Raw genomic sequence first — 27,686 nt, 5'->3', positions numbered from 1 at the left:
CTTTCTCCTCAAATCAATGGAGGGCTCAACGCTTGGTTTTCATTTAAACAGGAGCCACGATTTTTACATAAGCACTGATTCCTGGAGCTGACGTTCCCTCGAAACCTCCTCAGCTCGGCAGGGGTTGGCCGAGGGGCTGTGGAAGAGCCGTGCATTTGCTGAGCTCAGTGCTCCAGCTGCAGAGCGGGGCTGCCCGGAGTCGTGCAGGGAGTTGCAACCGGGTCTCATAACCACGATGTTTAAAAAAAAAAAAAAGAAAGAAAGAAAGAAAAGAAAAGAAAAGAAAAAAAGAAAAAAAAAGGAATAGAGAAAATAAAAAGGCACTTTCCAGCAGCGGTCCGCCAGAAAAGCGACACTTTCAGCTCAGTCCTACAGCGTGGGCTCACACGGGAGGCTTATTATAGTCTCCGGGAACGGCACCGCGCCGCAGAGCGCTCCGTGCAGGCGCTGTATAGCCCTGACTGTCCGCCCCACGGAGCGGCGGTGGGATGGAGGGCCGTCAGTGCGAAGGGGCGACGTTCATCCGGCAGCGGGGTCTGCCGAGGTGCGGGATGGGCAGCGCGGGGCCGGTGGGGGCACGAAGCGGGGCTGATGTCAGAGGCTCAGGGTGGTGGGAGGGCACGCCGAGAGTTCAGAGCCGGCAAGAGCGAGCTGTCGGTTTGGGGGCCATTCCGAGCGGACCGGCGGGACGGGTGGCACTGGAGCAGGAGGCGGGACGATGCGAGGCGCGGGCTGCGGGACGCCCGGCCGGGAGGAGGGCAAACCCCGCAGCACTGCCGGCGAGAGGGGATCCGCTCCCCCATCCCCTCCCGCGCGCGGCAGCCCCGAACCCTCCGCGCCCGCACCCCGCTCCCCGGGGCCCCGCCGCGAACAAAGCGGCCCCGTTGCGGGGCGGTGCGGAGCGGGGCGGGCCGGGGGCCGCCGCCCGCCCCCCCGCCGCCGCCGCCGCCCGCCCTCTCCCCGCCCCCCGCGCCAGAGGCACCGCCGCCGCCGCAGCCGGGTCCATGCCCGCTGGAGCCCCCGCCTGCCGCCGCCCGCAGCCCCGGCATGGACGTTCGGTTTTACCCCTCCGCCCCCACCGCCGTGGGCTCTCTGCCCGGCGCTGACCCCCCCTGCTTGGGGCCGCTGGATTATTATCACTGCAACAAGGTAAGGGGGCGAGGAGCGGGCCGACCCCCCCCTCCCTCCCAACATCCCCCCCAACCCCGGGCTTGGCTCGTCCCGCAACTTCTCGTAGGGTGGGAGGAAAAGTGCCGGCGGCGGCGGGAGGGGATCGGAAAAGTGGGCGACGGGGCCGCCCGCATCGCCCCGCACCGCCACGCATCGGCCCGCGGCCGCCACCCGGAGCTACGGGCGGGTGGAGGGAGCGCCCGGGGCTGCATGGAGCGCTCGGTTCGGCCGCGTTTGGAGCTGTCGGTTTGTTTTCCTGTTTTCCCTCCGGGAGTGTTTCGCCCGGAGCGGTTTACGTGCGCTTTTTTATTTGTTGCCGTTGTTGGTGAGCACTTTGTTGCCTTGTTTCGTACCCTTCGTTTGCCGGGCGGTGCGGGAGCGGAGCTGCTTCTGGATGCGGGGATGGATGCGGGGGTCCGGCGCTGCCCCCCAACCCCCGGGCTCCCCCCGCCTCGCACCGCGCTCGGTGCGCGCATCGCGGTCGACTCCCGACCCGCCATCCCCGTTCATAGCGGGGAGAGGGATTCGCGGTGCGGGGATATTTGAGAGCGCTGCGGGAGCCGTGCGGAACGGCCGAGAGGAGCCGGAGGGGAAGGCGGAGGCAGTCGGAGCGCGGGGATAAAGAGTTCTCCGCGTATCGCATCCTTGCGGGATCGCGGTGCTGGAGCACAGAGCCCTGCACCTGGGGCACCTGGGGGGGCAAAGCCCGAGGTTTGCGCTGGGAAAGTTTCAAAAAGGGACAAAACTGCAGCGGGGCCGCGGCTGGGGGATGGCAGCGGTTCGTCCCGCCGCTGTGGCACTTCGGGGCCGAACTCTTCAGGAGCGGCAGAAAAGCTGAGCGGCTCCCGGCTGCGGGGAATTCAGCTCTGTGTGTCGGTGCGTGTATTTAACTGTTCTCTGCCGTTTGGGTTATTTGTCTCTATTTGTTAAGTTGTAGTAAACCTAATAGCCCTCATTTATTTTGAGACGCCCGGTTCTCCCGAAAGCAAACAAATAGATTTCTCCTGTATTCACGTACTGCCGGTTTCAAACGGTTCTCTTATCACTGCCGCTGTTCCTAAAACACGAATGATGCTCTTAAAACGCTCTCGAGAGCCGACCCCAGGGGAGCCGGCATATGGGCGACCGAGTGCCGACACCGACGGTCCGGGAGCGCCTCTGGGTGCTGCATCCACCCCAATCCCACTGCTTTTAGGAGCTCCAAATCGCCACGAAGTTTGGAGGTGTGAACGCGGTTTAGCGGTGCCCCGGTTCTCCAGGCCCACGATGTGGGGCCGTGCCACCCCAAGCAGCCCCCGCCCCATTGCCTGGCCACGCAGCCCTGCGCTGGAGCTCCTCGGTGCCCCGAATCTCTGGGCTTAGGCCCGGATTAGCTGTGATCGATCCACATGAGCCGCCCTTGTGTGCGCAGAGTGGCACCGTGGGGCTGGAAGGAAGCAGGAGCTGCGCGTGGGACACCCGAGAGGAGCACCCAAGGTACTGACCACTGCCACCAGATGCTGCTGTTGTCACTGCTACCGAGGATCTTAAGACAGCCGAGGGGGGAGGAGAGAGGGGGGGAAAGAAAGGAAGCGATTTACCCTTTTCAGGGTGCTTTTTCTTTTTTTTTCCCCCCTTTTCTGAGTTACCACGTGTCACTTGCTTATGCGCAGCGGTGCACGTTTGTCTGCGGAATGAGGCAGCTGGAAAGGAGCAGAGGTGAAGTGAGCCAACTTTGTCCCCTCTTCGTGACACAAGTCCTGCAGTCCCAGCACCGCAGGGCTGTGGCATCACCCTGCAGAGCTCCTCTGGGCTGCAGGTGCCCATGGGTGTGCTGGGACTCCATACCCACTGCTGCGGACGCTGTCTGAGCACATGTGCACCCTCGAAGCCATGGAGGACACTGTATGAAACTTCAGAAAGTCCCATTCCCGTTCCAAGCTCAGGCATTGTCTGCCTGCAAGCTTTTCTGCTTGAAAAATCTGCAATGTGGGCTGAAGTGTGAAAATGTGGAAGTTCTTAGGCTGTACAGCACCCCAAGAGCTGGGCAAGGCGTGCCCATGGGCTCTGTTCCCTATGATGCTCCCAGCCCAGAGCACACAGCAGCACCCCACAGAGCCCAGGTGATGCTACAGGTGAGACAGTCCGTGAAGGGGCTTTAACCCTCTGCCCAAAGTGCATCTCTTGTCCAGACTCAGCTCTGGCTCCCAGGGGCTTTGCTGTTTGTTTTCCTATTGGGGATGCCGACACATGCAGTGTCACCACCCATCAGCAGCTGCCCAGAGCCACAGTCCTGAGCATCCTGAATTGCTCTGTGCACCATCTGAACGTAGTGTTGTTGCTGTGAGGTTCCCAATCCATGCACTGCAGTGAGCCACGTCTCTCTTCACAGCCACAGAGGTACAATGAAGCAGAATTTCCATTTTTAAATGAATGAGGGATGTTTCAAGGGAAGATGAGATGGGGACAATGTGTTCAGCCCAGGCCTTCCCAGAGACTTACATTTGCACCCTTCCTTTCTCCACCTGTATTTTACTTGGAGAGATGCTCACCTGTAGCATGTGCTGGGGTCTGTCCCCAGTGGAGACCCATGGTGAGAGGTGAGGGTGAGCACCCAGCTGGGAGCAGATTGGGCCCTATGCTAATTGCATTTGGTGAGGAGTTGTGGTGCTCTGGGCACACTGGTGGCACTGGGGCTGCCCAGAATTCCATCACTTGGAGCATCCAGCCCTATTTGAGGTCGTGATGTGTGGGGAGAGGAGCAAAGCCCACACTTGCCAGGGCTGCTGCAGACAGTACCAATGGCACGGGCTTTAAGGTTGCATTCGGTGCTGGGTTCAGCCTGGGGTGCAGAGGCAAATAGAGGAGCATGCTGCAACAAGCATTACCCGTGCCAGAATGCCAGCCCCATGGGCTGGATCCCAGCCACATTCTGTTGGTGTGACTGCACAGGAGAAACACCATTTTGGTGTCAGGATGTGTCCGTGCAGTGGCTGCGAGGGTCTGGGGAGCTTCAGCTCACATTGTGCCACTGTGCCATCTCTGAAAGGAGAGCTGGGATTGTGTGTGGACCCACAAAGCACCAGCAGTTGGGATTTTGTTCTCATCCCAGATGGAGTCACTTCTGCGAGGCATGCAGCAGGTCCCTGCCTGAGCACTGTGTGTGCAGCCCTGGGCTGGGATGGGCGGGGAGAGAAGCTCTGCAAATCCAGAGCAAATCTATGGGGAGAATGAGCATCTCTTTTTTGAATTTCAGTGTACGTCCTCAGTGGCTTCTGGTGTTTTTGTTGGTCAGGCTCAGTTAGCACAGTGCTGGATTTCCACTGAGGTCAATGATTGATGGGGAAAAGGAGTTGGGGGCAGCTTGGAGACACCAAATCCTTGTGGAGAGCACTGCTGTGGCACTGGGATGGCTGGGTTTTTGGGGGACTGCACAGCAGCACACAGGGATGCAAATAGGGATGCGACACACACACCCTGGGCCTTTTTGGCTGAATAATGGACAAAAACTGCTTAACTGATACACCATCATCAATTATGGATAATTAAAGTCCAGTGGTCACGAGATGGATGTTAATCTGCGCTCTGCTCTCTTCTTCTTTGAAGAACCCTTCAGCAATGGGATCCAAGCTGCTGGTAGGAGTCTGGGTTGATGGATTGAGTACGTTGCTGCAGAACATTCTGTTTTGTTTTGATTTTTACTGTAAATTGTAAATTGCAGCAATAAACACAGTCCCTTTCTCACTGTGTTTCTCCAGAACCGCTTTGCCATTCTGAAAGATAAAATATATTCTTTTCCTTTTTTTTATTTTCTAAGCCAGTTCTGTTGTGATGTAACATAAATCTTTCTTTGGGGATGGAGGGTTTTGGATGGGGAACAAAGTCCAGCTGACTTTTAATGTGGGACCCATTTGGTTCTCATTGGCAAGCAGCTCCTGCTGGGTTGGAAATGCGGGTGTTGGGTCCCCAGTAAGGGCTGTTACCTTTACCTTTGTGCTCATCCTGCTCGTTCATCTTTTATTTCTTGACAAAATGAGCTCAAAATGCTTTTACCAGAAGTTGGCTTATATCTCTCAGTGTAAATGAAGCACATAATTGTGTTTTCCTAACAGCTCTACATTAAAAAGAAGTTATTGTGCTGCTAATGTGTTTTCCTTGATGATTTCACACCCAGAGAAGCTGTGGTGTGCCACGTTCCCATCTCTTCTTTGTTTAATTCTTCATTCCTAAACTCAGGGTACAGCATTGGCGCAGTCCCAGCCGTGCTACCACTGACTCCTACATGGAGATCTGAGCTCTGATGTTCCACCTTTGTGATTTTCCATACGTTTTCCTGTAATTAAATCTTATTTTGGGGCTGAGCTGCAGCAGAGAGGGTGACTCTCACTACAAAACTTAATGAAACAAGTGCTGATGTACCAAAAGAAGTGACTGGGAGCTGTGCTGTATCGCATGGTTTGCACGTAGAAGGCCAGTTTAAAATATTTTAGTCCCACATATATCCTCCCTCCTCTTCTTCCTATTGTTTCCTTTGGTGGTTTGTTCTGATGGATCCCATTTCTTCCTTGAAAAGTGGCATTGGCTCCACATTGCCTGCAGGCAGAAACTTTGCATTATGCCATGGAATCTCTCTCCTCTGCCATAATCCCATGCACAGATTGTGTGAGCTCTGCAGATACATTAAATCCCTTCCTGACGTGGCGTGCAGCTCTGTGGCTGGGCAGCTGTGAGTGAAGTGTTAAAGCAGGGCCCTCTGCCTGCAGTTGTTGCTCTGGAAGGGAGATTTGGGGCTGCACGTGGTTCTCAGAAACATTTTGGAGGAAGCAGGATGAGTCGGGGCTGCATGGCCAGGCTGTGTAAAAGGGAGCTTTATCCATATACACATATATATTTTCCTGTTGGTTTAACACCCAGCCCCTTGCTCTTATGGTGGAATTGCTCTGCATTTCTGGGGTGGTGGGGTGGGACCCGGTTCCCAGCTCCATATCAGACTGTGTGGATCCCAGCAGCAGCTCCTTCCCACCGCCCCGATGACTCAGAGTTTCCATTCCCATCTGGATTCACCCACAGGCTCCATCCCCTTTCTGTCTGCATGCAGCTCTGCCCCTGCTCTCCCCTTCCCAGCACACCGTCCTCTTCTTCTGCCTCTCCTTTTGTTTGCGAGGTGCAGCCTGTGCTGTGTGCTTGTGGCCAGAGCCCGAGATAAGGGCTGTGCTGTGGCTCTGCTGTTCATCCCCTACAGGAACTGCCCTTGGCCTCTGTTTCCAGATGCAGTGGCTCATGTTGGAGTACCCCAGGCTTTAGAGTTCAGCTCATCCTGAGCTCTGAGCATCCAGTGTTGGAGACCTGGGTCCCTGGAGCGGGGCACGCAGAGCCCAAGGTTGCCCAGAGGCTCCTTTCCTCCCAAGCCATGGGTTCTGAGGGGCATGGGTTAGTGGGCATGGTGGTGATGGATTGATGGTTGGGCTAGAAGATCTTAGTGGTCTTTTCCAACCTTAATAAGTCCGTGATTCTATAATTCTAGCATTCTGCTTTCCTATCCTCAAAGGGTTTCACTGATAGATGTTCCCAGCAGTTCATTCCCCAGTCTTCCCTTGGGAAGTGCTGGGCTGTGGGGAGCTGCTGAGCTGCTGTAACTGAATGGTGCTGCTGGGGAGATGGGATGAGTGATGGCAATGGGGAACTTGGTTCCAGGGCACTGGGAGGGGGCAATGCCAGCTCATCCCAGCTGAATTCAAAGACCTTTTGTGCCGTCATTATCCTAAAACAAAGGTAAACTTTGTCAAAAAATAAGCTGATTAAGATGCATTCTGTGTTTGTCATCTTTTACCGGTGCTTGGAGCAGTGTGTTTTTATGGGGTGAGCACCCTGCCTGCCATGGGACATGTCCCACCGGAGATGACTTTAGGGGCTCTCAGGAATTGAGGCACTCATCCCTGGGGTCAGAAATGAGGCAGAGTGCACTGTGACACAGAGCACAACTTGGACGGTGTAGAAATGGCATTAACTTTAGGAAAACTTCAGAAGAAATGTTGTATGGAAACAACATTTGTCTGCTGGGGCAGACAAAACAAACCAACTTATGTCGAGTCCAAAAGAATGGAACTGAATGGTGGCTGCAGAAAGCGCGTGGATGTCGTCTGAAGAAGGAAAAGCAGAAATGCTGCTGGGGAGAATCTGGGCTCTGCTGCTCCTGGTGGGATCCTGCTCTGTTTGCCAGCATTAAGCCCAGGCAGACAGCTTCTCCCCAATGCGTTATCTTGTCTCTAAATAGCGTTCAAAGGAGAAGAAGAATGCGCTGTTAAAAATACTGAACTTTGGGGAAAGGCTGGCAGCCTGCGCCGCTGATAAGCATTGTTGATTGAAGATCAAACGGCTCTTGGAAGCAGGAGGAAACCTTCCAGCAGGGCCGAGCCTGCAGCCAGACAGTGAGGTCACTGCCTGCAGGCTGCGGGTATGGAGGGACCTGTGCTGGAGTTAGGCTCTGAGCTCCTCCAGCCCAGACGGATGCTGGCGACGCGGTGCTTTTAAACCTGATAAATCTGTTAAGGCTGAGAACAGCATTTATTAGACGCCAAGAAAGCCAGAGTCATGTTTTCATTATTAAGTGGTAGGGCTTTTTTTTTTTATTTTTTTATTTTCCCTTGAGATAAAAAGTCTGTCCAGTAGGCTGCAGGTCACAGAGTGAACCAGAGACCAGGGATGTGTGCTCTATAATTAATTGACAACCTACATCAAGGTGGCAAGTGAATTGTGGGTGGCTGTCTGTTTGCTGTGGCCATGCCAAACCGCACATGTGGGAGATTGAACTGTTTCAGTTAAGTCAGACTGATGTGTAGGGGTTTTTTTGATAGCAATTTTAAACAGTTTTTTCTACTATTGGGCTTTGGAAAGGGGAAGAGTATTATCCATCTGTCTGTCTGTCTGTCTATCTATCTATCTATCTATCTATCCATCCATCCATCCATCCATCCATCTATCCATCTATCTATCTATCTATCTATCCATCCATCCATCCATCCATCCATCCATCTATCCATCTATCCATCCATCCATCCATCCATCCATCCATCCATCCATCCATCCATCCAACTATCTACCCAACTGTCTATTCAAATGTATCAACATGAGCTTCTTGAACTTGCAGCCACTGAAGTAAGGTGGTTCCGCACGCAGTGACCTTTTGTTGGGAACAGAGAGCAAACCCTGGTAGGAATAACCATTTGTAGTATGGAAGTGGGTTATCACATTTATGCAAGACCACAAATGAAACAGATACGTGTTTAAAATCATAAAATGTCAGTTGGAAGCAGCTCTGGAAATGTATTTAAGAAGTTAGCAATGGCACGTGCAGCTGCTTGGAAAGCCCGTTGCTGTTTTGGGGTTGGTCAGATACAGGGCTGCATTCCTGAACATCAGGTTCTGCACACTGTCAAAATGAGATCACTACAGAACTGGCAAATCCAAGGTTATCATGGAAACATTTCTAGTTTGAGCTGCGGTTCATTTTAAGTCCTTTGCAGAACTGTCCTCCAGTATGCACGTGAATCCATAGATGCAGTTCCTATTTGCTGAAGAGCACCTCTCTAAGTGAATTATCTGGGAAATACGGATTTAACATCCCCATGTCTTGTGGAGCTGTCTTACAATGTTGTGAAGCTCAGCTGGAGCTTTTCACTTGCTCCCAAAGCTGGAAATCATGGGCAGCATTTTGAAAATGCCAAAATCTTACTTGGAGACAAGGAAGAACAAGCTCTCGGGTCTGGATCTTCTATCATCATCATCGTGTCACAAGAGTGGAGATGGTACCAGCTGGGAAGGGATCCCCTGCTTGGCAATGAAGGTCTCAAGAGCCTGTGGCAGTGTGGCATGGACGGGGACAGCTGATACTGGTGGCCATCGCTTTGGAGTTGGAGGAGCCGCCAGGGGGCATGGCTTCCTTTGGGCTTTCTGCTTGTTTGGAGATAAACTCAAGGCCAAGCAGTACTAACGGGGGTACCCCAATGGATGGGAAGCTGGACGTAAGCCAGCAGTGTGCCCTCAGTGGAAGGCAACCGGATCCTGGGCTGCATCCAAAGAAAACGTGGCCAGCAGGCTGAGGGAGGGGATCTTGCCCCTCTGTTCTGTGCTGTGAGACCTCAGCTGGAGCACTGCATCCAGGTGTGGAGCCCTCAGTGCAGGAGAGACACGGACTGGAGCACGTCCAGAGCAGGGCCACAAAATGGTCCATGGAATGGAACACCTCTGCTATGAGGACAGGTGAGAGAGCTGGGACTGTGCAGCGTGGAGAGAAGGCTGCCAGGTGACCTGAGAGCAGCCTGTCAGCATCTAACGTGGGACTTAAAGGTGCCTTCCAACTCTTAAGGATTCTATAATTCTATGACTCTACAATTCAGCACCATCCAGGCTGAAGGAGCTTAAAAACCCCAACGTGACATTTGTGTGGCTGCTTGGGGCTGCTTGGCCACTGTGATGAGCACACTGGATCCCTGCACGAGCACGCTGAGCTCTGCAATTAGCAGCCCCGGGGCCAAGTTAGCTCAGCAGGAGCTGCTCAGACCTCACAGCCTGAGGCCCTGCGGGAGTGCATTTTCCCTTTGCTGTGGTTAAGTGGTGCAGATTTGATCCATGCTGTAACGAAGCAGATCTCGGTCCAAGGGGGTGAAGGGAGGTGAGAAAGGGAAAGCTGAATTCCCTGCTCATCTTCTCCACAGATTCCCTCTATGGAGGATTCCCCTCTTCCTCTCTGTTGCCCAAGTATTGCTTCTGTTGTGTCGTTATGTTTTCCTTTAGCCTGGGGGCTGCTGTGAGAGGTGTCTCAGCACTCTGCCGGCTGTTCCTGTTGCTTCCTTTCCCTTGCTAATACCAATTGTTTCTGCCAGAAGTCGTTTGGCAGTGTTATGTAAGCCTGGGATCACACACTAACGCCCTGAGCTGGGGCTCCTGCACGTGCCAACGGGACTGGCACAGCGTGCCACGGGTCGCTTGGCACAGCACCCAGAGCCAGCAGCCCCTGGCCTCGTTATCCACGGCAATCAGAGCCAACAACACCCTCACAGCTGATAGTTTTAGTGGGAGGACTGAAAGCACGCCGCTCGGAGCTGGGATGTAAGCTTGTTGCTGACTGTGGTACCTGCATGTCAAAGCTCATTCTTGGCACTGGGGTCTCTGTTGATGCTGTTGGGTTGGCAGCAGTGTTGGTGTGCACTATATGTGAGTGGTTTCTTGAGGATCTTTGCATCTCCACCTCTCTTCTACTTGTGGCTCACTGCAATTAAGGCTGGAGCTTCTGAGCACCTTCATGGGAATGGTGTCCCTGCAGGAACAGATGGGACCTCTCCTCCTGTCCCAAATGTTGTGGGACCTCCATAGGAGCGTGCACGCTCCTTTGGTTGTTTGCCTGGAAAATGATGCTAGCAGAGACCTTAATGAATTTCTAAGTGCTTCTTAATGTGATTTGGCAGACAGATTGGAGGGAGGGAGGGGGAGAGAGATGGAACTACCATTGCTGCATGCCCAGTCTCCTCCCCACACACTCCACTGTTTGTGAGAGATTAGAGGGAGATTAAATCCCATGGAACTGGCAGGTGATGCTGATGGATGTTTGGAGGGGATTAGGCTAAATCCATTCCTCCTCCTGATTTAGCTCAAGATTTGAATTCATTGATAAGATTTGCCCGGGTTACATCCCTGAGACCTCCTCTGAGCTGATGACTGTGCGGAGCTGTAAGTGAAAGCAGAACCTGTCTCCAAAGCAGAAAGGCTAATGAATTAACCTTTATAAGGTTGATGAATGCTTAAGATAGCTGTACATCTGTTCCTGTTGCAGCATCCAATTAATCTGCAGTGCCACAGAATTGGAGGGCGCTGGGCTGGCTCCTGGCTGGGGGCTGATGCCTGCATCCCACCACAGCATGACCAGAAGATGTACAGCAGCAATGGAGTTGTGTGTGCAGGGTGTTGTGCTCATGGGCTACTTGAGTTGAAGCCCCAAAAGCCATCTCTCAAACTAGAGATGAAGTGAAACATGAGTACAGCTGTACACTGTGGTTGAACATCTAGATCCAGCCTGGGCTGTGTTGTTGTCCTGGATGGTTGGTGGTTTTCTGATTGAGTTTCTTGCTTGGAGCCCAATCCCTGGGGCTGCTCACACAGGAGGGTGCTGTGGCTTGGCCATCTCAGGGTGTCACCTGCAAGCCTGTGCCTTGGATGGTGGCTTTGGAATGGGTCAGAAGAGAAGGGCAGCTGGCAAGCTGCAGGTCTCCTCAAGCTACTTGTCACATCTGGGTGCATGTCAAGGGGCATCCAAACCTTTATGACCACAGAGGGCAAATATATTCATGCAAAGCCTGTCTTGGAAGCATGGGAAGACTCATAGTGTGGAAGACCCAGAATATGAATTCATGGCAACACAACGTGTTCTCTGTGCTCTGCAACACAGTGACTCATGTTTGTCATCAAGGGATGGTAATGCCAGGTGCTTTATCCTGAATGTGAGCTCCAGGCTCTGTAAGATGGGGCTGGAGGTGGAAATGGTCTCAGCAAGTATTGTAGTGGTGCAGAGGATGCAAGGACCAGTCTCGCTCTATTCTCTTTGCTTCCTTGGAGTTGCTTCGGGTTTACAGGGCTGTAGGAGCAGTTGCAGTTTCCTCCCTACTGTTTTGGGGATGGGAAGGAAAAATGAAGCCCAATGGTAAGTCATAGGCAGCTGGGAATATTTTCAGAACATAGTGCTTGGGAATAACTTAGAAATAATGTCACTGAAATTATGCTTTTCTAGAAAGTAGGGAGAAAGAGAGCTTGAAATGAAATATACATTAAACAGAGCCTTCTTGACTTCATTAAGAAGAGAATCTTAAGGGCAGCGATCTGCACTTTCCTCATCGTGCGGCTGCACAGCCCAGTGTTTGTGTCTCTCTGAAAAGCAGAAACTGAATTCACCATATGGTGGAGGAGAATATTCGGTATCTTTGAGTGCGTGTGTGCTGATGGTAGTTTGTTTAAAATAGAGTTACCTTTGCATGTGCTTCATTTGAACAAGAGAAATACCAGTCGCCGTAAGCTCCCCATTAGAGTTCTTAAGCACTTCGGGGTCACATTGCTCAGCCTCACTGGAGCCAAGAGCCATGGGGATGGATAGCACAGGTCTCTGGGTGGGAAATCCGTGTTTTGGTGTATAACTGAGTGAGGAAGAGCAGCATCTCACCCTGGCAAAGTAGTTGAAGCATTTCCATCCATCCAATGCTGTCGTTCTCTGGGCGCTGGGACGAGGGAGCCTAGGGTTGGTCGGATCCCTTGGGAGGTGCAACTCAACGAACATGAGGAAGAAAAGCACCAAATTCTATTTGCATTTAGGGTTATTTTTTTTTTCCCTCTTTTTCTAAAACGTGACTCATGGTGGGATGAGGGAGGGAAGCTCTTGCTGCTGAGCAATGTCCTCAATATGTCCACAATGGCCTCAATAGCTGTCGGTGGTGCAGAGCAGTTGCCAAACCAGCAGCAAGTGTGCATGCACAGCCCTGAGCTCAGGAGGCTCCTGTGCACCCGAGTCCAAGGGAGAGCTCAGCTTGTTGGAGCTGCAGATGCACGCACAGCAAGCCGAGGCCTCGGCAAATTTGGCACAGGTTGGCTTTCCAGCAGTATCCAATGATGTAATATAGCAAATATTAGGAGAACAACATCTGGTAGCACTGCTGCCTACACGCTCATTGCAAACAATTTGTCAGACCTGTGTAAACGTTCAGTTTAGTAACAATGCTGCGGTAAGAGGATCGTGCAGCCAAGGCCACCTGCTTGCTTCTTTTCCTTTCCCATACATTAACAAGGACATTTTTAGTCTGGTTTTGTTTTCAATGCAATGAGTAACACTTTGAAAGCAACTGCGAGCATTGAAAAGAGAAGTCAAGCTCTCCTTGTGCAAAGGTGTTGGCCATTTATTTTAAGCATCGCGTTGCAGTTAGCTCATTATTTCTGAGCTGTAAACCAAATGGGGATGACCTGGATATCCTGGAAGAGGAATCAGTTCCTGGCTGGGGACAGGAGGGTCTCTGTGTGCTGCTGGGGTAGGGCTGGGGCACGCAGGGCTGGGCTTCCCCTGCTGCATGAGGCAATGCCCCTTTGCAGTCCCATCTTGTTTGCTCCACCAGGTCTCTGGGACGGGGATGCTGTCAGCATCCCACAGCCACGTTACTCAGAACCTGAGCAGCCCAGCTTCAGCTCCAGGCCTACAAGAGATCTTGTCTTTGGCACGTCACCTCAGTTCCTTTCCTTTCAGAAAACCAGGAGGAAAAAATGGTGGAAGAGAGTTTCATTCACTTCCACACTCATCTCCTCGAGGAAACGATGGGAGGGCAAATGGGCCACTGCTGCCCGCGTGGCTGAGTCATGCACAAAGTGCAGAGCTGGGACAAGAGCCATGTTTGCAGTGACCATTGGAACTGCACATCTGTCCACTTCTATTTGGAAGCAATAGGGCTGATAGAGGCAATTTCTCTGCCCTGGCTGTTCCAGAGGGGAGTTCCACCCAAAAGTGGTGCCAGGCCCTTCCCAGGGCAGTGCCTGGAACACCCTGCGTGGCACAGAGCTCCCTCTGAGAGCTGGGGGCTTCTGCTGTGAACCAGAAGAGAAGGCAGTTCCAGTTTTTGAGAACTTGTTAGGTTTGATATGAGCAGAATATATTTGAAGAATTAAATCTGAAGTCCGAGAGATGAGTGACTTTAAGGGCTCTTAGGAGATGATTGCTCATGCCTGCCTTTGCATGTTGAAACTCCCTGCTCGCAAGCTAAAACACTTCCTGGTGGTGCTTATGGGGCTGTCGGGATCCCATTCCCACTCAGGAGGGGTGGGCACAGAGTTAGGCACACAAAACCAGTTTGTGCCTTTGGAGATGGGGGACCTCTGGTCCCAGTGCTGCTGTAAGAGGCTCTGGTTCCACCTCAGTGCCTCCCACCACCTGGCTCTGATGATCATAGAATCACAGAATGGCCTGGGTTGCAAAGGCCCACAGTGCTCATCCAGTTCCAACCCCCTGCTATGTGCAGGTCACCAACCAGCAGCCCAGGCTGCCCAGAGCCACATCCAGCCTGGCCTTGAATGCCTGCAGGGATGGGGCATCCACAGCCTCCTTGGGCAACCTGTTCCAGTGCCTCACCACCCTCTGGCTGAAAAACTTCCTCCTAATATCCAACCTAAACCTCCCCTGTCTCAGTTTAAAACCATTCTCCCTTGTCCTATCACTATCCACCCTCGTAAACAGCCGTTCCCCCTTCTGATGATGATGATGATGATGATGACAGATGCTGCTCTCCTCCAAGTCACTTCTGGTGGTGAATTAAACCACAGCTTTTTTTCCCCTTCTTTTATCCCCCAGTATTCAGTGCTCTGAGCTAAATTAGAATAGAAACCTTTTCAAACCATTCCTTTAATAAAGTATTTAGTTAATAGACGCTGCACAGCTCGCAAAGCTTGCAGGAATCTGACACGGGGTATCATAATATTATGATATTTAACAGCAAATCCTACTGCATTATCAACTTACCTCTATAGCATGGAGGAGGCAACAGCTGAGGCATAAAAAACTAATGCTTCAGTATGACAGAGCTAAAATTGAACTTGGCAATTACCGCGTGCGTGATTCACAGCATTGTGAAGTGAAGCTACTATATAAATCAGCTCCAGTAATCATAGGGTTTAAAATTAGTCAGTCACTATTAACTCTGCCGGCGTTAGCGTGTGCTGGAGGATGATGAAAGGGAAAGGTATGGAATATCCAAAGTGTGGCTTTAAAGCAAAGGCACTCCAATGTGCTCCCAGCGGGAGGGTGTGAGGTTCACACAGGAGTGAGGTTTGGGTCCTCCGACAAAGGCTTGTGGAACATTTAATTGCACGGTGCGGTCTGATCTTTTTGAATGCTTAACATCCTTCAGAAAGCCCCTTTTCATGTTCCCAAGACTTTTGCAGTTCGCAGAGGGTAAAGCGATGATTGAATTTAAATTTTTCTCCCTTACAGATTATTATTATTATTTATTTTTTTTCCAGAGCAGCGCTATTCAAATGCTTTGCAGGGCTCTTCAATGCCAGGCGTAGAAAAAAGGCATCAGCGGGATCGTGTTTTATAAATGGTGCTGGGGAAGTGAAAGGCTGCTCCGAAACGAGCCACCACTCTGACTGCTGGATTTTGGCTTGGTGCAGAATCCGTGGCATTGGCTGGGAGGAAGAACAAGACAGGAATCGAATCGTTCTGTAGGATCCCGACAGTGCACGTGTGTTTTGTAGGGATACAGAGCTGCTGGTGTCCCTGGGTTTGAGCAGGGGCTGGGGGCAGCTCTGCTTTGTGCTGCAGTGCTGTCCCCGCTCCTGTAGTTTGCATGGACTGGTTCAGCTTCAGTTTTGAAATGGAGCTGTTTTGGGCTTGGTGTTGCATGGCTTAATGGCCACGCACTCCAAGAGCTTTTCGAGGAGGGTGGGGATGTACTGCTGCCCTGCTCTGGCTGCAGCCACATTTTGTCCCAGCGCAGGTGGCAATGTTTTCTTGCCAGCTCTAGCCAAGTGCAGACATTGCAGCAAAGCTCCATTCATCCTTTCTTAATTTTTACCCCCCTATTTGCACTGCTTGTGCAGCGCAATAGGTTCAGGCTCACAGCTGGGAGAAGGATGGATAGGGCTGTTTTTCCCCTCTTTCTCTTTTCCCCCTCTCTTTTTAATGGGGAATGGGAGGGACGTCTGTCCCCGCCATGAGAACTGAAGGCTGTGAAGGTCACTGAGCACACTGAGCCTATTTGCCATCCTACACATCTTGGTGTTTTGGAAACGGGCTCTGGTATTTGTCTCACCAGCAACAAAGCGTTCCATTATCAGCCAGAGATAACGCTTGCCACGTTCAGGTTAAGGATTTTGAAATATATAGTTTCCAATTGTTTGATATGGGGTAAATGGCCTCCATTCTTTCTGCCCATAGCTTGAAGATTCGGGAAGAATTTATCAGTACATTTAACACTTCCATTGAAACCCTGTTTCTGAGGTTATGGAAATGAGCTACAAATGAAAGTCACAGCTCAAGAAGCAGGAAACATGCCTGTGAGCGAGGAAAAAGCTGTCACTGGCATTGTGAAGAAAGAGAGGTATAAATAGGGCATTGGGTTAGAAAGCAGGAAATCTGCGTGCTGTGGGTTTTACTTGGAATGTCTTCTGGTGACCCCAGATAAGATTGTTAACCCTTGTCTCTGCAGACAGTTGTACGTGCTCACTTATGGGCGCTGCTCCTGGCTTTTGGGATTGTGTGACTGTTTGAAAACACAGCCGCTCCATCAATCATGGCTCTGTGGTTTTTATGCTGAGAGAGGATCTCTCCACCAAAGAGACTGGATTTCTCAATATTTCCTGCAGAGTACAGCTTAGCCTCTCTCTCCACGTGAAGGGCCCGGTGTGATGAGCAGGACAGGCATCATATCTATGGTGTCAGTGGACTCTGTGTGATTGCTGACCACTTTCACACTTGGTTTTGTTTTAGTGGAAATGTTAAAATAAATGGCATTTGCGAAGAACAGCTTAGAATCATAGAATCATAGAATGACTTGGGTTGGAAAGGATCTTAAGGATCATTGAGCTCCAGCCCCCCTGCCACATGCAGGGCCACCAACATCCACATTTAATGCTAGACTTCTTCTCATCCCCACTGTGAACCTAAGAAGAGCCTTCCACGTGAGCCAGCACTGTGGTACCCATGGTGTTGTTCCTGTCCTAGAGAAATGGCTCCAGGTGTGACACAACATGATGCCCTGGGGGATTTAAAAGTGCATTTTCCAGAGAAGGGCATGTCTCTTCCTAAAACACCAAGGGTCTTTTCAGCACTGCTGAGTGTGCATCGTGGCAACAAAACAGGGTCTGGTATTTGTTGTACACTTCTGTAACTGCTCGGAATGGGCTTTCTTTTTCATGGTGTGCACTGGGTATGGACACAGGGAAGTGATCAGGGTGGTTGTTGGAATGGGAAAACCAAACGTGGAGGTTGTAACCAGCAGGCAAGGTGCTGCACAGCCTTCCCCCTGGGATGCAACCCATGAGATGTGAAGTCCTCCCTGATCAGAGCTGTGGGCACAGGAGCATCCCCACCATCTGATGCTTTGCTTTGGGCGGTGATGCCCTGTGTCTGGGGGAACCACAGGGTGGTGAGGCACTGGAACAGGTTGCCCAAGGAGGCTGTGGATGCCCCATCCCTGCAGGCATCCAAGGCCAGGCTGGATGTGGCTCTGGGCAGCCTGGTCTGCTGGTTGGCGACCTGCACATAGCAGGGGGTTGGAACTGGATGAGCATTGTGCTCCTTTTCAACCCAGGCCATTCTATGATTCTATGATTCTATGAACCCCATGACGTGGCCATGAAGCAGAGCCATCCCACTGTGGTATATGATAGCTTAAAAAACACCGCCGAGGCAAAAGCAATGCTGTGAGAAGTAGATCTGGTCTTGCTGATGCTTTTAGTTCCCAGGACTGACAGCCTCAGTGTGTCTGTAAGTCATGGGGTGGTGTGGGTCTTTAATAAAATGACAAGTGAATCTGATAGTTCTGTTACAAGTCAAAAATTTGGCCTACGGAGTTATTTCAGGCTTGCACAGTCTAAAATTGTCCTCGCAGCCTGAAATCACATCTCAGATAGAAATAATAACCTCCAGTCTCTCTGATCCCAGCGTGCTCCATAACAAATAAATGGTGCCTTCCCTGAGGTGTCATCCCAGCAGCTTTCCAGGAGTGCAGAAGATGCAAGGATCAGACAATTCCCACACCGCTCAGCTCCATAAATATCGGTCTAAGTAATTTTTTTTTGAGTACTGCCTGCCTGGGCAGGGGGCATTGATGAGTTGTTGCTCTGAATCTTTCAGAGGAGTGATTGCCCACACTTCTTTCTCTTTGGTGTCTCTCATCTCATCTCGCTCTGAATCCTTTCAGCAGGAGACTCCGAGTGCCAAACCTGCAAGTTTGACAGCTCAGTGCAGACACTGACTTTGCTGCCTTTGACTCGTGCTTCCACCACCAAAGCTGAGCCTTGCCAAGGAAGGCTTTCACTGCTTGCAACCCCCTTTGCAGAGCTCACAGCTGAAACTGCTGGGCACAGAGCAGTCGCACCCTCTTCATCAGCAAAAGTAAAGCAGAATTTGTCTCTTATCCCTCTAAAGCATGCAAACATGTGCTCTGTGGGCTGTGCTGCAGCGTGGCTCTTCTGCTCGTGCAGGTTGTTTTGTTTCCTGTGGTGTCTGTGTTGCTGCCGAGGCAGTTCCACGAACCTCCTGTTTCTCCCAGGGCTGTTTGCATGGCAGGTGTTTGCTGTGATAAAATATTGACGGGGAGGAGGAAGGAAGGCTTCATTCTCTGGCTGCCTTGCTCTTTCTCTCTCTCTCATTATTTTTCAGATGAGAGGTATAAAAAAGGCCACGTTTTGATTGAAAATGGATTGAGGCTAAGATGTAAAACCCTGGGAACTTCTAGAATTTGAACATGACTGTGCACGTGGGTGCTGCCAGGCCTACTTGGGCATGGATAGAAGTGCAGGGCTGAAGATGCAGCGGGCTGTGAGATGCCCAGGACACGTGTTGGGCATGGGGCAGCACCTACGTAGAGTAACAGCTGTGTGCTGGAGGCCTGGATGTCCCTGCAGTCAAGAAAGCACGGCAGTGTCTGTCACTGTGCTGCCCCACTGATGCTGCAGGTCTTCAGAGTGCCCCAAAATGCAGCACTGTTCCTTGCAGGCATCATGAAGTCATAAGAAAAGTGGTGAAGAAATGGTGAAGAGGAGTTTGGGGGGCTGGAGCAAGAAGCTACACTTCATTTCAGACTCGTTCACTTCAGTCTTCAATTCAGGGTCGTGTTTCTTGTTTTACAAGGTGATTTTGTATTCAGCAGAGACTATAAGCTGCAAGTAAGAGCAATTCTCCCCTTGGTGGCCAGCTGGGAAGCCAGGGCCTCCCCTCCTCACGTTTCTCTCTTCCTTCCTGTAAAGTATGTTGGATGTTATTTCTCTGTTTTCCAAACAAGAATAAACTTTGGTGTTTCTGGTCCAGCTGCTGCACGGGTATTGAGCAACACCAGTGCAATGCCGGGAGCAAAGGCAGGGCAAGCAGATTTGCACATCGTGCTGCTGCTGATTGCCTGTGGTTGGGGATGGGCAGCACAGAGCAGCAGGTGCTGGCAGAGCCCATTCCCCACTGCTGTTTCAGCTGATGGCAATTGCAGGCAGTATGTGTTTGAATTTGTGCTCTTATCCAGGTGTGATGGCTTTTGCTGATTGGATGGTTTGAGTTTGTTTGGAAGCTTCGTGGCATAGTGATAATTGCCAAAAGAAGGACATTGGATTAATTGGCAAATCCTCCAGTACAGGATTACATTAAATGTGGATGGTGTGACTGCACGGCTAAGTTGGTATGTGGGCTTTGAGAGTAAATCCTAGAGCAGAGGAGGAGGAAAATCAAGATCTGCAATTGGAAAATGGGAGTTAAGTATTTTTTTCAATATTGAATTATCGTAACAATGTGATGCTCTTCACCTTTTGCCCTGCTGCAAGTGCAGATCTTGTTGAGAAATGGCTTAGCAGCTTTTGCTGATTCATGACAGCAGTATTCTGGTTGGGGCTGTCCTTACAAGAAGACCTGATTTCCCACAGCCTTGCACAGTCCTTAAGTGGCAGCACCAAGCTGCCAGAGTCACGGGACGCAGATTAAAACTGTGTAAGTCCTGTATAAAGCTTTGATTCCAGCACTGCCAACAATTGAAGGAGAAATGCCACTTGGTTTAACACTTCTGACACTTACTTGTGGTTTTTGCCTTGGCCTTCTTCTGGTGAGGATGTGCTCAGGGTTACTTGTGACTCATGGTTGGCACTGAACCATGCTTGGGCTGCTAGAAGTGGTGCTGGGCTGAAGCATCCGCTCCATCTCTGCAACCTCTGTGTTGCTGTGCTGCCCCAGCAAAGCCCACCTCTGTGGTGTGAACTCAGCACGGTGTCTTCTCCATCCTGAGCTCCTGTTGGAGGCCAGCTGGGCATCTTCTGCTGACTCCATTTGCCCTCACTCTTAGGAGACTCCAGCAGATTTTCATTGGCATCTCATTACAAAGAAGCATATCTACGTGTTATCGGAAGCATTCTCCTATTCATCTGATAAGAATACAAAGTCCTTAGATAAGATTCTCTTGAATTATGGGGCTCATCTGCAAGTAGCTTATTCTTCAGGGCTTTCAACCACACTTCTCATTCTGTACAAAACTGAAAGTCCTCGTGCATCAGAGCAGCAGCAGATGTCAGCTGAAGGACACGCTGCGTTGCAGGCAGTTGTGCCAGGAGCGTGGGCCAAGTCTGTAATTGTGAATGAGGCTCCTGTGTGACTGATTCTTCTGTCTGCTCCCAAACTGTGCGCTGATGCTGCTGTGTTTTGCTGAATGTGTTTGCCTGGAGGCATTGTTTAAGAAGTAGCTGAATCCCAACCTGTTGGATGCTTGCAAGCAGTTTGATTTGGTTATTTCTTGCTTTTCTTGTGCCTGCTGTGTGGCTGAATAAACGAATGCTCGCTCCTTTGAATGCTTGCAAGAAGCAGCTCGGAGCCAAAATGCTGTTCTGTGTCCTGAGAGCAGTCCTGAATTGTACCAGGAGAGATGACAGCAAAGTCACTTCCTGGAAAGGAGAGAAGAAAAGAGTTGCTTTTAATAAAAGTCTTCTGGGGTGCCTTTTTTTTTTTTTTTTTCATATTTATTTGTTCAGGTTCCTGCTGCAGCTCACCACTTCTGCAGCCCTTGCTGGCTTCTGCTCAGAGGTGCGTGCTGCTGCACTGAGATCTGTTTCTGGTCAACCCAGCTCCCATTGCTTTGCTTGCAGGCTGCTCCTCCTCTGAGCCAGCAGCTGGCTCTGTTTCACAGCTACCTGTGCCTTCCTCCTCTTCCTGGGGCAGCAGCACATCTGAATTCCTGGCAGCCCTCTGACATGTCTGGGTATTAGCCCTGCTGTGTGCCCTGTGCTGTGCTCCGCAGCGATTTCTGTCCTTCAGGCTGGAGAGGTGCTGCCTGCAGAGGGAAGGGAGGGCTGCTTTCTTTGCAGGGAGCATCCCTCCATCCTGCACACCCAAAGCACTGGAAGTTGTCTCATGCAGATTGCTATCTTACAGGTGTCTCACACTGTAACCATCGCCTTGCTCAGGAGAGCACAACGAGCAGAGCTCCAGATCTGATTGGAAAGGGCAGCGAATTCCCAATCAGAGGATCTGAAGGTTTAAAGGACAATTAATGACCTTTTGTACCTCTCTGTATGGCACGTGGCTCAGGACCAGCGTTTGGGTGTTGGTTTAAGCCCTTCCATAAAGCACAAAGATTTTTTGCAGGGATGCTGTTAATTTAGCAAGCCTCTCAAGGGACTGCAACCCTGGGATCAGTATCAGTGTGACTTTATTCCCCCAGGCTGGCAGATCAGCATCCACACTGGGGAGCGTTAGCAGAGGTAGTGCATCCATTTCCATGAAGTGATGAAGAAACTGATGAACGAACCTGGCAAGCGTGAGGGCTCTGGCACGTTGGATTTTGTTTCAGGTGAGCTGGTGGCACGAGCCGGTCAGCTGGGTGATGTGAGCCAGGCTCTGTCTTGGTTAGCAAAGCCTACAAAGAGCAAACACATTGCTTATTTATGCAGCCCGGATCCTGGTGTGACGGGGTGCCACACAAAAGCTAAGCTGACAGTAATTAGAACAGATCCCTGCTCAGTGACCCAGAGAAAAGTGAGCACTCGGGGAGATAATCATGGGTGAGAGAGGCAACACAAACCAGAAAATGGTGACTGTTACAATTTGAATGAGAAAATAAGCTCTTAAAGCAAGCTGGCTCCTGGAAATCCCATTAGCGCTGACAAATACCCAGCTCTGGGCTTCTGAAAACACTGTGGTGAACATCTGCTCAGGTAAATAAAGAATCCAGTTTCTGTTTGAAGGTGCTGCCCGCTCCTCTGCTGGAGGTGGGTCTGTAATATCAGCTGCCTGTTGGAATGGCTCGCTGTCATCTCAGTGTTCACATCGTGATGCTCCGTGTGGTCAGGGATTAGCTGCACCTGCAGCCGTGCTGACAGCCCACTGACACAGCATTAAGGGTGGTGCATTGCCAAAGAGCAGGTTTGGGGCCCTCTAAAAAGAGCAAGTTTTGGTAAATTCAAGTCTGTGCTTGCTGCTGGATCCAGTGATTTCTGACCAGGTTTGAGACCTGCATGAATTTTGGTCCTCTGATATTTCTTGGGATGGTTTTGATCTCGTTTGTTGGTTTTTAATGAGGATGCTCGGCTCATGAGGTGAAGAGGATCTCAGAGACTCTGCTCTGATTGTGGTTGGCTGAATGGAGGAGGTAACGCGATTCAACGCCATGCTGTAGGCACCCAGCACAAATAATTTATACCTGTAAAAATAGCTCTGAGAAGGAGTGTGGAAAGTCGGGCTGCCTTTGGGTCTGCCAGTCCTGGTCACTCTGAGGCATCTGGTTGGTTCAAGGATAACTGGAGCTGTGTGCTGGAGACCTGATTTCTCTGGGGGCAGAGAGGTGCTCGTTTGTGTTTGGAGCCTTGCATCTTGCATCCATGGTGTGATATACCTCTGTGGGAATTGTAAAAGGTAAAGCTTGGCACTGCCATAGCTGAAAATAATGACAGTTTGGTCTCAGTGTCTTCCTGTCTGTGGAATGAATTGAGAGGCATTGCCTGACTTCAGGAGAAGATGGCAGGTTGGTCCAAGCGAATAGGAATGACAGTTTGGGGCTGAGTGAGATGCTCCTCCTGGGTTTAATTCCTCTATGAGGCCATTGTGGGTAAAGGAAAACAGCATCATGCTGGAAGCACAGCAGCCTTTGTCCCCACAGTGTTTATGATTCCTTTGGGAGAGGACAGTTCCACGCCATGGTTGACAGTTCTCCCAGCAGCTGGAGCGTGTTGGACTGGGGCAGGGAAATGAAGCCAGGCAGCAAAAGCCGTATGATTGGGTTGAAAAGGACTGCAGTGGAAAGATGCAACTTGGGCTCCGTTTTTGGGACCCGACGTCATCCTTTTGCAGGCACCTGATATCCTCCAAGGGCAATTTGCAAGGCTTCTCCTTTGGCTCTAGCTGCTGCCCAGAGGCTGTGGGTGCAGGGGACAGCTCTGCAGGCTGGGAGAGCTGGAAGAGATCCCGCTGCTCTTCTCTGGTTTACATTAACCAACAGGATTTGTTGCTGCTGTTGGTTGTTTTCTTTTTAAATAACACACACGGCGAGCAAAGCATGTCGGCGAGTCCCTCGTCCCCATGCTGGCTGTCTGACAGCCCTCTGTTCTGGCTCGTTTTTGGTGTCATCAATCACAAGTACCGCGACAACAGCCTGCTGGTGCCCTGCCTGCTCCGCGGGGCTCATCGAGTGACCTATTAGCACTTCCAGTTAATTCTGCTGACATATTTATAGCGCGGAGATCTACAGCGCCGATTTCCTACAGGACACATCACGGTTTGACATCAGATTAAGTTATAGAGTAGCCTTTTCTGGCTGGATCAATGCGTAGAGTCAAACAGAACCCTGTCGACATGCAGATGAGGAGGATTAGATTTAAATTGGCAAATGTCACCAATGGCTGCTTTTCCCACCAAGGGAAGAATAGGCAGGGAAAAATTTCCATCATTAATAATTGAAGTTTATAGAGGGGAAAAAATGAGCGTATCATATATTGCTCCTGCAGATAACAGGGCCCCCGTCCTGCTGATAGTTCTGTCTGACAGACGAGTGCTAAGAAATTACCTTGATTACAACCGGGTTTCTGAATCTGTTACGAATCTTCTGCCATCAGGGAACATTTTAACAAATGCTCTTTTGTACCAGTGCTGAAAATGCTGTCAGCAGCCCGAAAATGTCCGCAGAAAAAATACAGGCAAAATAATTGGAAATGAGAGTGGGTACGATTTGTTATAATGAGGAGTGATGCAAGTTGTGGTGTGCAGTTGGTAAAGCAGGGGGGTGGGGATGGGGACAGCTGGTCCCCACGTGATGGGCGTCAGGGGCACAGGAGAGCTTGAATTTTGGTGCTCTAAGAGGCTGGCGTGCCCCAGTCTTAGCAAAATACCTATGGAAGCAATTGGAAAGCAGCTTTGTAAAGCTAGTTGCAATGGAAAAAATGCTGAAGTAAGTTATCTGTACTTCTGTTTTGCAATTTTAGCAAAGGGTCCCAACGGTAACCATTCTCACATCACGTGTCCATGAAGCGTTTTGGTCACCTGTTGCTGCTGCTGCTCTTTACACTGCTGGCTCCAGGCTGCACCACAAGCTCTAGTGCTCTGCACTTCTGTGCTCCTCCATATCTCACACCCCAGAGCCTCAATCCCAGCAAGTATTCAAATAAAGGCAGCACATGTAAATCGAGCCGGAAATAATACATGAAAAAAAATGCAAGCGTGCGTTCCTAATTAACTACATCTGCAATACAAGTTAAAGGGCACGTGATTTATCACCTGCCACTGAAACTGTTGGTTATAGCTCGTGCTTTCAGTGCTGTGCAGTTAAAGGGCACCAAACTTATTGCCCAACACCATCCATGCTGCTTACAGCCTTCGCAGCCAGCGTGGCTCTTTGTGGTGCAGGGCTGTGTGGCTGAAATTGGCCAAAATTGCCATGCATCCTCCTGTTGCTGATTTATGGCTTGCAGCCTTTGCCTGAGCAATTGATTTGTAACGGTGTTTGGGTGCTGGCAGTGCTGGGTGATAGCTGATCAGATCTACAGATGATTGTGGGTGCACAGTTGACTTAAATCTACTTTTTTTGTGCCTGAAGCGTTAAGTGGGGAAGCTGTGATCGGGCTCTGGGATTTTTTTGTGTTCATCTTCTCTTGATTTTAGGTACTTTGGCTGAACGTGTTGGCTTCAGCGGGGCTTACGCTTCCATTACTTATGGAATGTGGGTATAATTACTCCTAGGAGAAAGATGAGCAGCCTCACACGAGCCATGGATTGCAGCATAGGTCTAACCAGAGAAATGTAGAAATGTCTCTAGAACTTTGAAATCCATTGAGTTTTATGCAGAAATTTCAGTGCAATTTTAACACGGTCAGTTCAACCCAGGTACCTCTGTGGGCCAGGTGCTGGTTTCCAAAGGACCCATGTAGAAATCTGTGAGAGCAGAGTGATCGTTGTACGTGGGAGGATTGGCCAGACTGTCTATAGAACTGTCACCTCGTATGTCTGTATCTGTGTTTTCCTCTTTTGTCATCAGGTGGACTTGAGGTAAGTTTTATGCCTTTCATACTTTCCCCGAGCAATGACTGATTTCTGAGAAATCATTTCTGCTTTCTGGTGAGCCCAGGCTGAAGTGGATGGAGCTCCTCCTGCCCTGGGAGCCGTGCTGCAAGAAGGTTGGGCCAAAATGGGTCCTTTTCACCCCTTGTCACCTCCAGTGGCCACAGGGCCTCTGGGTGGACCATGGCCCTGCTGGGTGCAGTGGACGTGTACCAGTTGTGTTGGGGTCATCTTCCCCCAAGTGTACCATTGCTGGTGAAGATAGAGGGGCTTTACTGTGAGTGTATGGGGTGAAATACTGAAAACTTTTCTAAAAATATTGGTGCGTGCTGTCGTCGCCGTTGGCTGCATCAACTAGAGAATTGCTAAGAAAGCTCTACGGACCACAAAAACCTCATTACATAATGTCTGGAAATGCAAGTCATACATGAATTCAAGTGAGAGATGCAGTAAATCGTGAGACTCCTGAGGATGGAGACAACTCTCTTTTAAGTGTGCGTTAATTACCCAGCTCGAAAAATCTCCAAACCCAGTGCCGAGCAGCGATCAGTGCTGACTGGAAGGGCTGGTTGCTGAAGATGATGCTTTCAATGAATCAGTTCCAGGATGAGGCCCCCAAAAAACCCATTGGGGCTGTGCAGTGACCTGGAGTGGTGGGAAACCCTGAGCTGTTCCTCACTCTACTGCTCCCCATCCTCAGTGTCCCACGAAGGGCAGGGAGCAAAGACATGCCTATGGCATCCCGTTCTTCTCCTGGGCTCTCTGCTGCAATCCCAGCCCACTATTTCCACCTCTGTCATTGGGTTGGTAGGTCTGGTTATCCTGGTCCCCCAGACCCCATGCACACGTCATGGTTTTGTTGCTCAGTTGTTTTCCTGAAGTTCCTCATTTTCCTCTTCCCATTTTCTTCTCCTGAGTGCAGATCTGGGCAGTTATCAGCACCCAGATTTCCCTCTAGCAAGGAAAATATTTCATAAACTTCTTGTCCTCTCTATACCTTTCACGTGGTCAGGGTCTCAGAGGGGATGCAAGAATGAAGCACAGGCAAGGCAACAGCATTTTGCTTCTGCCTCCACTGAGGGGCTGAAGAAATGAAGGTAACACGTTTATCTGACAGTGAATATTTTGTGTACCCGTGTAATCTGCTGATGGGGAAATTAAATCACTTTCTTCTCCCCTGTCTGTGCCGTTGATCTTGGAGTCATTAGTGAATGAACATGTTGTTGCTGTGACACCTCCCCTGCCTCGCACAGCCAGCACAGAGGGGAGCAGGCATCCACAAATGCTCCTATTTGCGTGAGGCTGGGGCTGGGCAGAGGGGTGGGAGTGGGGCTGCAGGGGGGTCAGCGTGTGTGTGCATACACGTGTGTGTGTACACGTGCACATCAATAGATGGGGGTGTGCAAACTGTGTCTGCGTCTTTGTGTGTGAACGTATAACTTCTGCAGTATTTTAGCTTTGGTCAGCTTTACGTGCTGGGTTTTTTGTTTGTATGCATGCATTTATGCTCTGGGTAAAAAATGAAAGTTTGAGAAAGTCCATTGGAAAGCTTAAGCAATGATTTATTTGAACGATTGCTCTATAGCCACAGTTTGAAACAACCTTGTATTTATAGGTAGAAGCAATATATTGTTTTCCCCGTCAGCCATCTGTCTGTGCATTTCCTGCTGCTCCATCTGAGCACACCTGTGCTGTAGGGTTGCTGCCCTGCTCCCCTCTGCACCGGTCCACCCATCCCCTCTCTGTGCAGGGGTTCCTGTTGGTTTTGGCTGCAGCCTGCCCCCAGCTGGGGGTGGGTGCAGGGAGGAGGTTTGCTTCCCCCCCTGCACTTTGAGAACTGATTCTGCTCTGCAAACCTGAGCTAGATGTGAGGCAGGCACGAGCCACCAGCTGCGTTTGGGGGAAAAGGTCCTGGCTTTGCCATGCATGGTGTCAGGCAGCCAGGGCACGGCAGGCACTGTGCCACCATGGGCACTGTGCCACTGTCCACAGCGCAGGGCTGGCACCTGCCCCTGGGCTCTCAGCTTCCAGAGGAGCTCCTGTGCTGCTGCAGCTGTTATTTAAACCCTCTCCCAGTGCGTCGTGGCTGGGAGCAGTCCCTGAGAAGCTGTGCTCTGCTCTTTTGGGCTGATGGGACGAGTGCTGGCCAGTGGGATTTTGCAAGCCCAGCCTGCAAGGTGTTGTCCATAGAGGAAAATGGATAAAAGCAAGGGAGATGCCTGGTCTGGTATTAAATGTGGAGGCTGGTGGTCCTGCCTATGGCAGAAGGGTTGGAGATTCA

At 50.8% G+C, this 27,686-nt stretch overlaps 1 protein-coding gene across 4 annotated transcripts in view; it reads left to right on the top strand.

Moving 5' to 3' along the window:
• The first annotated feature begins 962 nt into the window (after positions 1-962).
• Positions 963-27,686, top strand: part of TOX2 (TOX high mobility group box family member 2) — a 111,931-nt gene continuing 85,207 nt past the window's right edge. For 2 of the 4 annotated variants that reach the window (XM_031603115.2, XM_031603112.2), the window contains exon 1: positions 963-1,149. In XM_031603115.2, the coding sequence (XP_031458975.1) occupies positions 1,048-1,149 (102 nt within the window). In that variant the 5' untranslated portion in view covers positions 963-1,047. Of the gene's footprint in view, positions 1,150-15,183; positions 17,657-27,686 lie in introns of those variants that run through there. The other 2 variants (XM_031603113.2, XM_090152235.1) reach the window with 2 other exon arrangements.

The sequence above is a fragment of the Phasianus colchicus genome, chromosome 17 (genome assembly GCF_987193195.1).
Source record: "Phasianus colchicus chromosome 17, bPhaCol1.hap1.1, whole genome shotgun sequence".
In the NCBI taxonomy this organism is placed as follows: domain Eukaryota; kingdom Metazoa; phylum Chordata; class Aves; order Galliformes; family Phasianidae; genus Phasianus; species Phasianus colchicus.
This window is presented reverse-complemented; position numbering and strand designations above follow the sequence as displayed.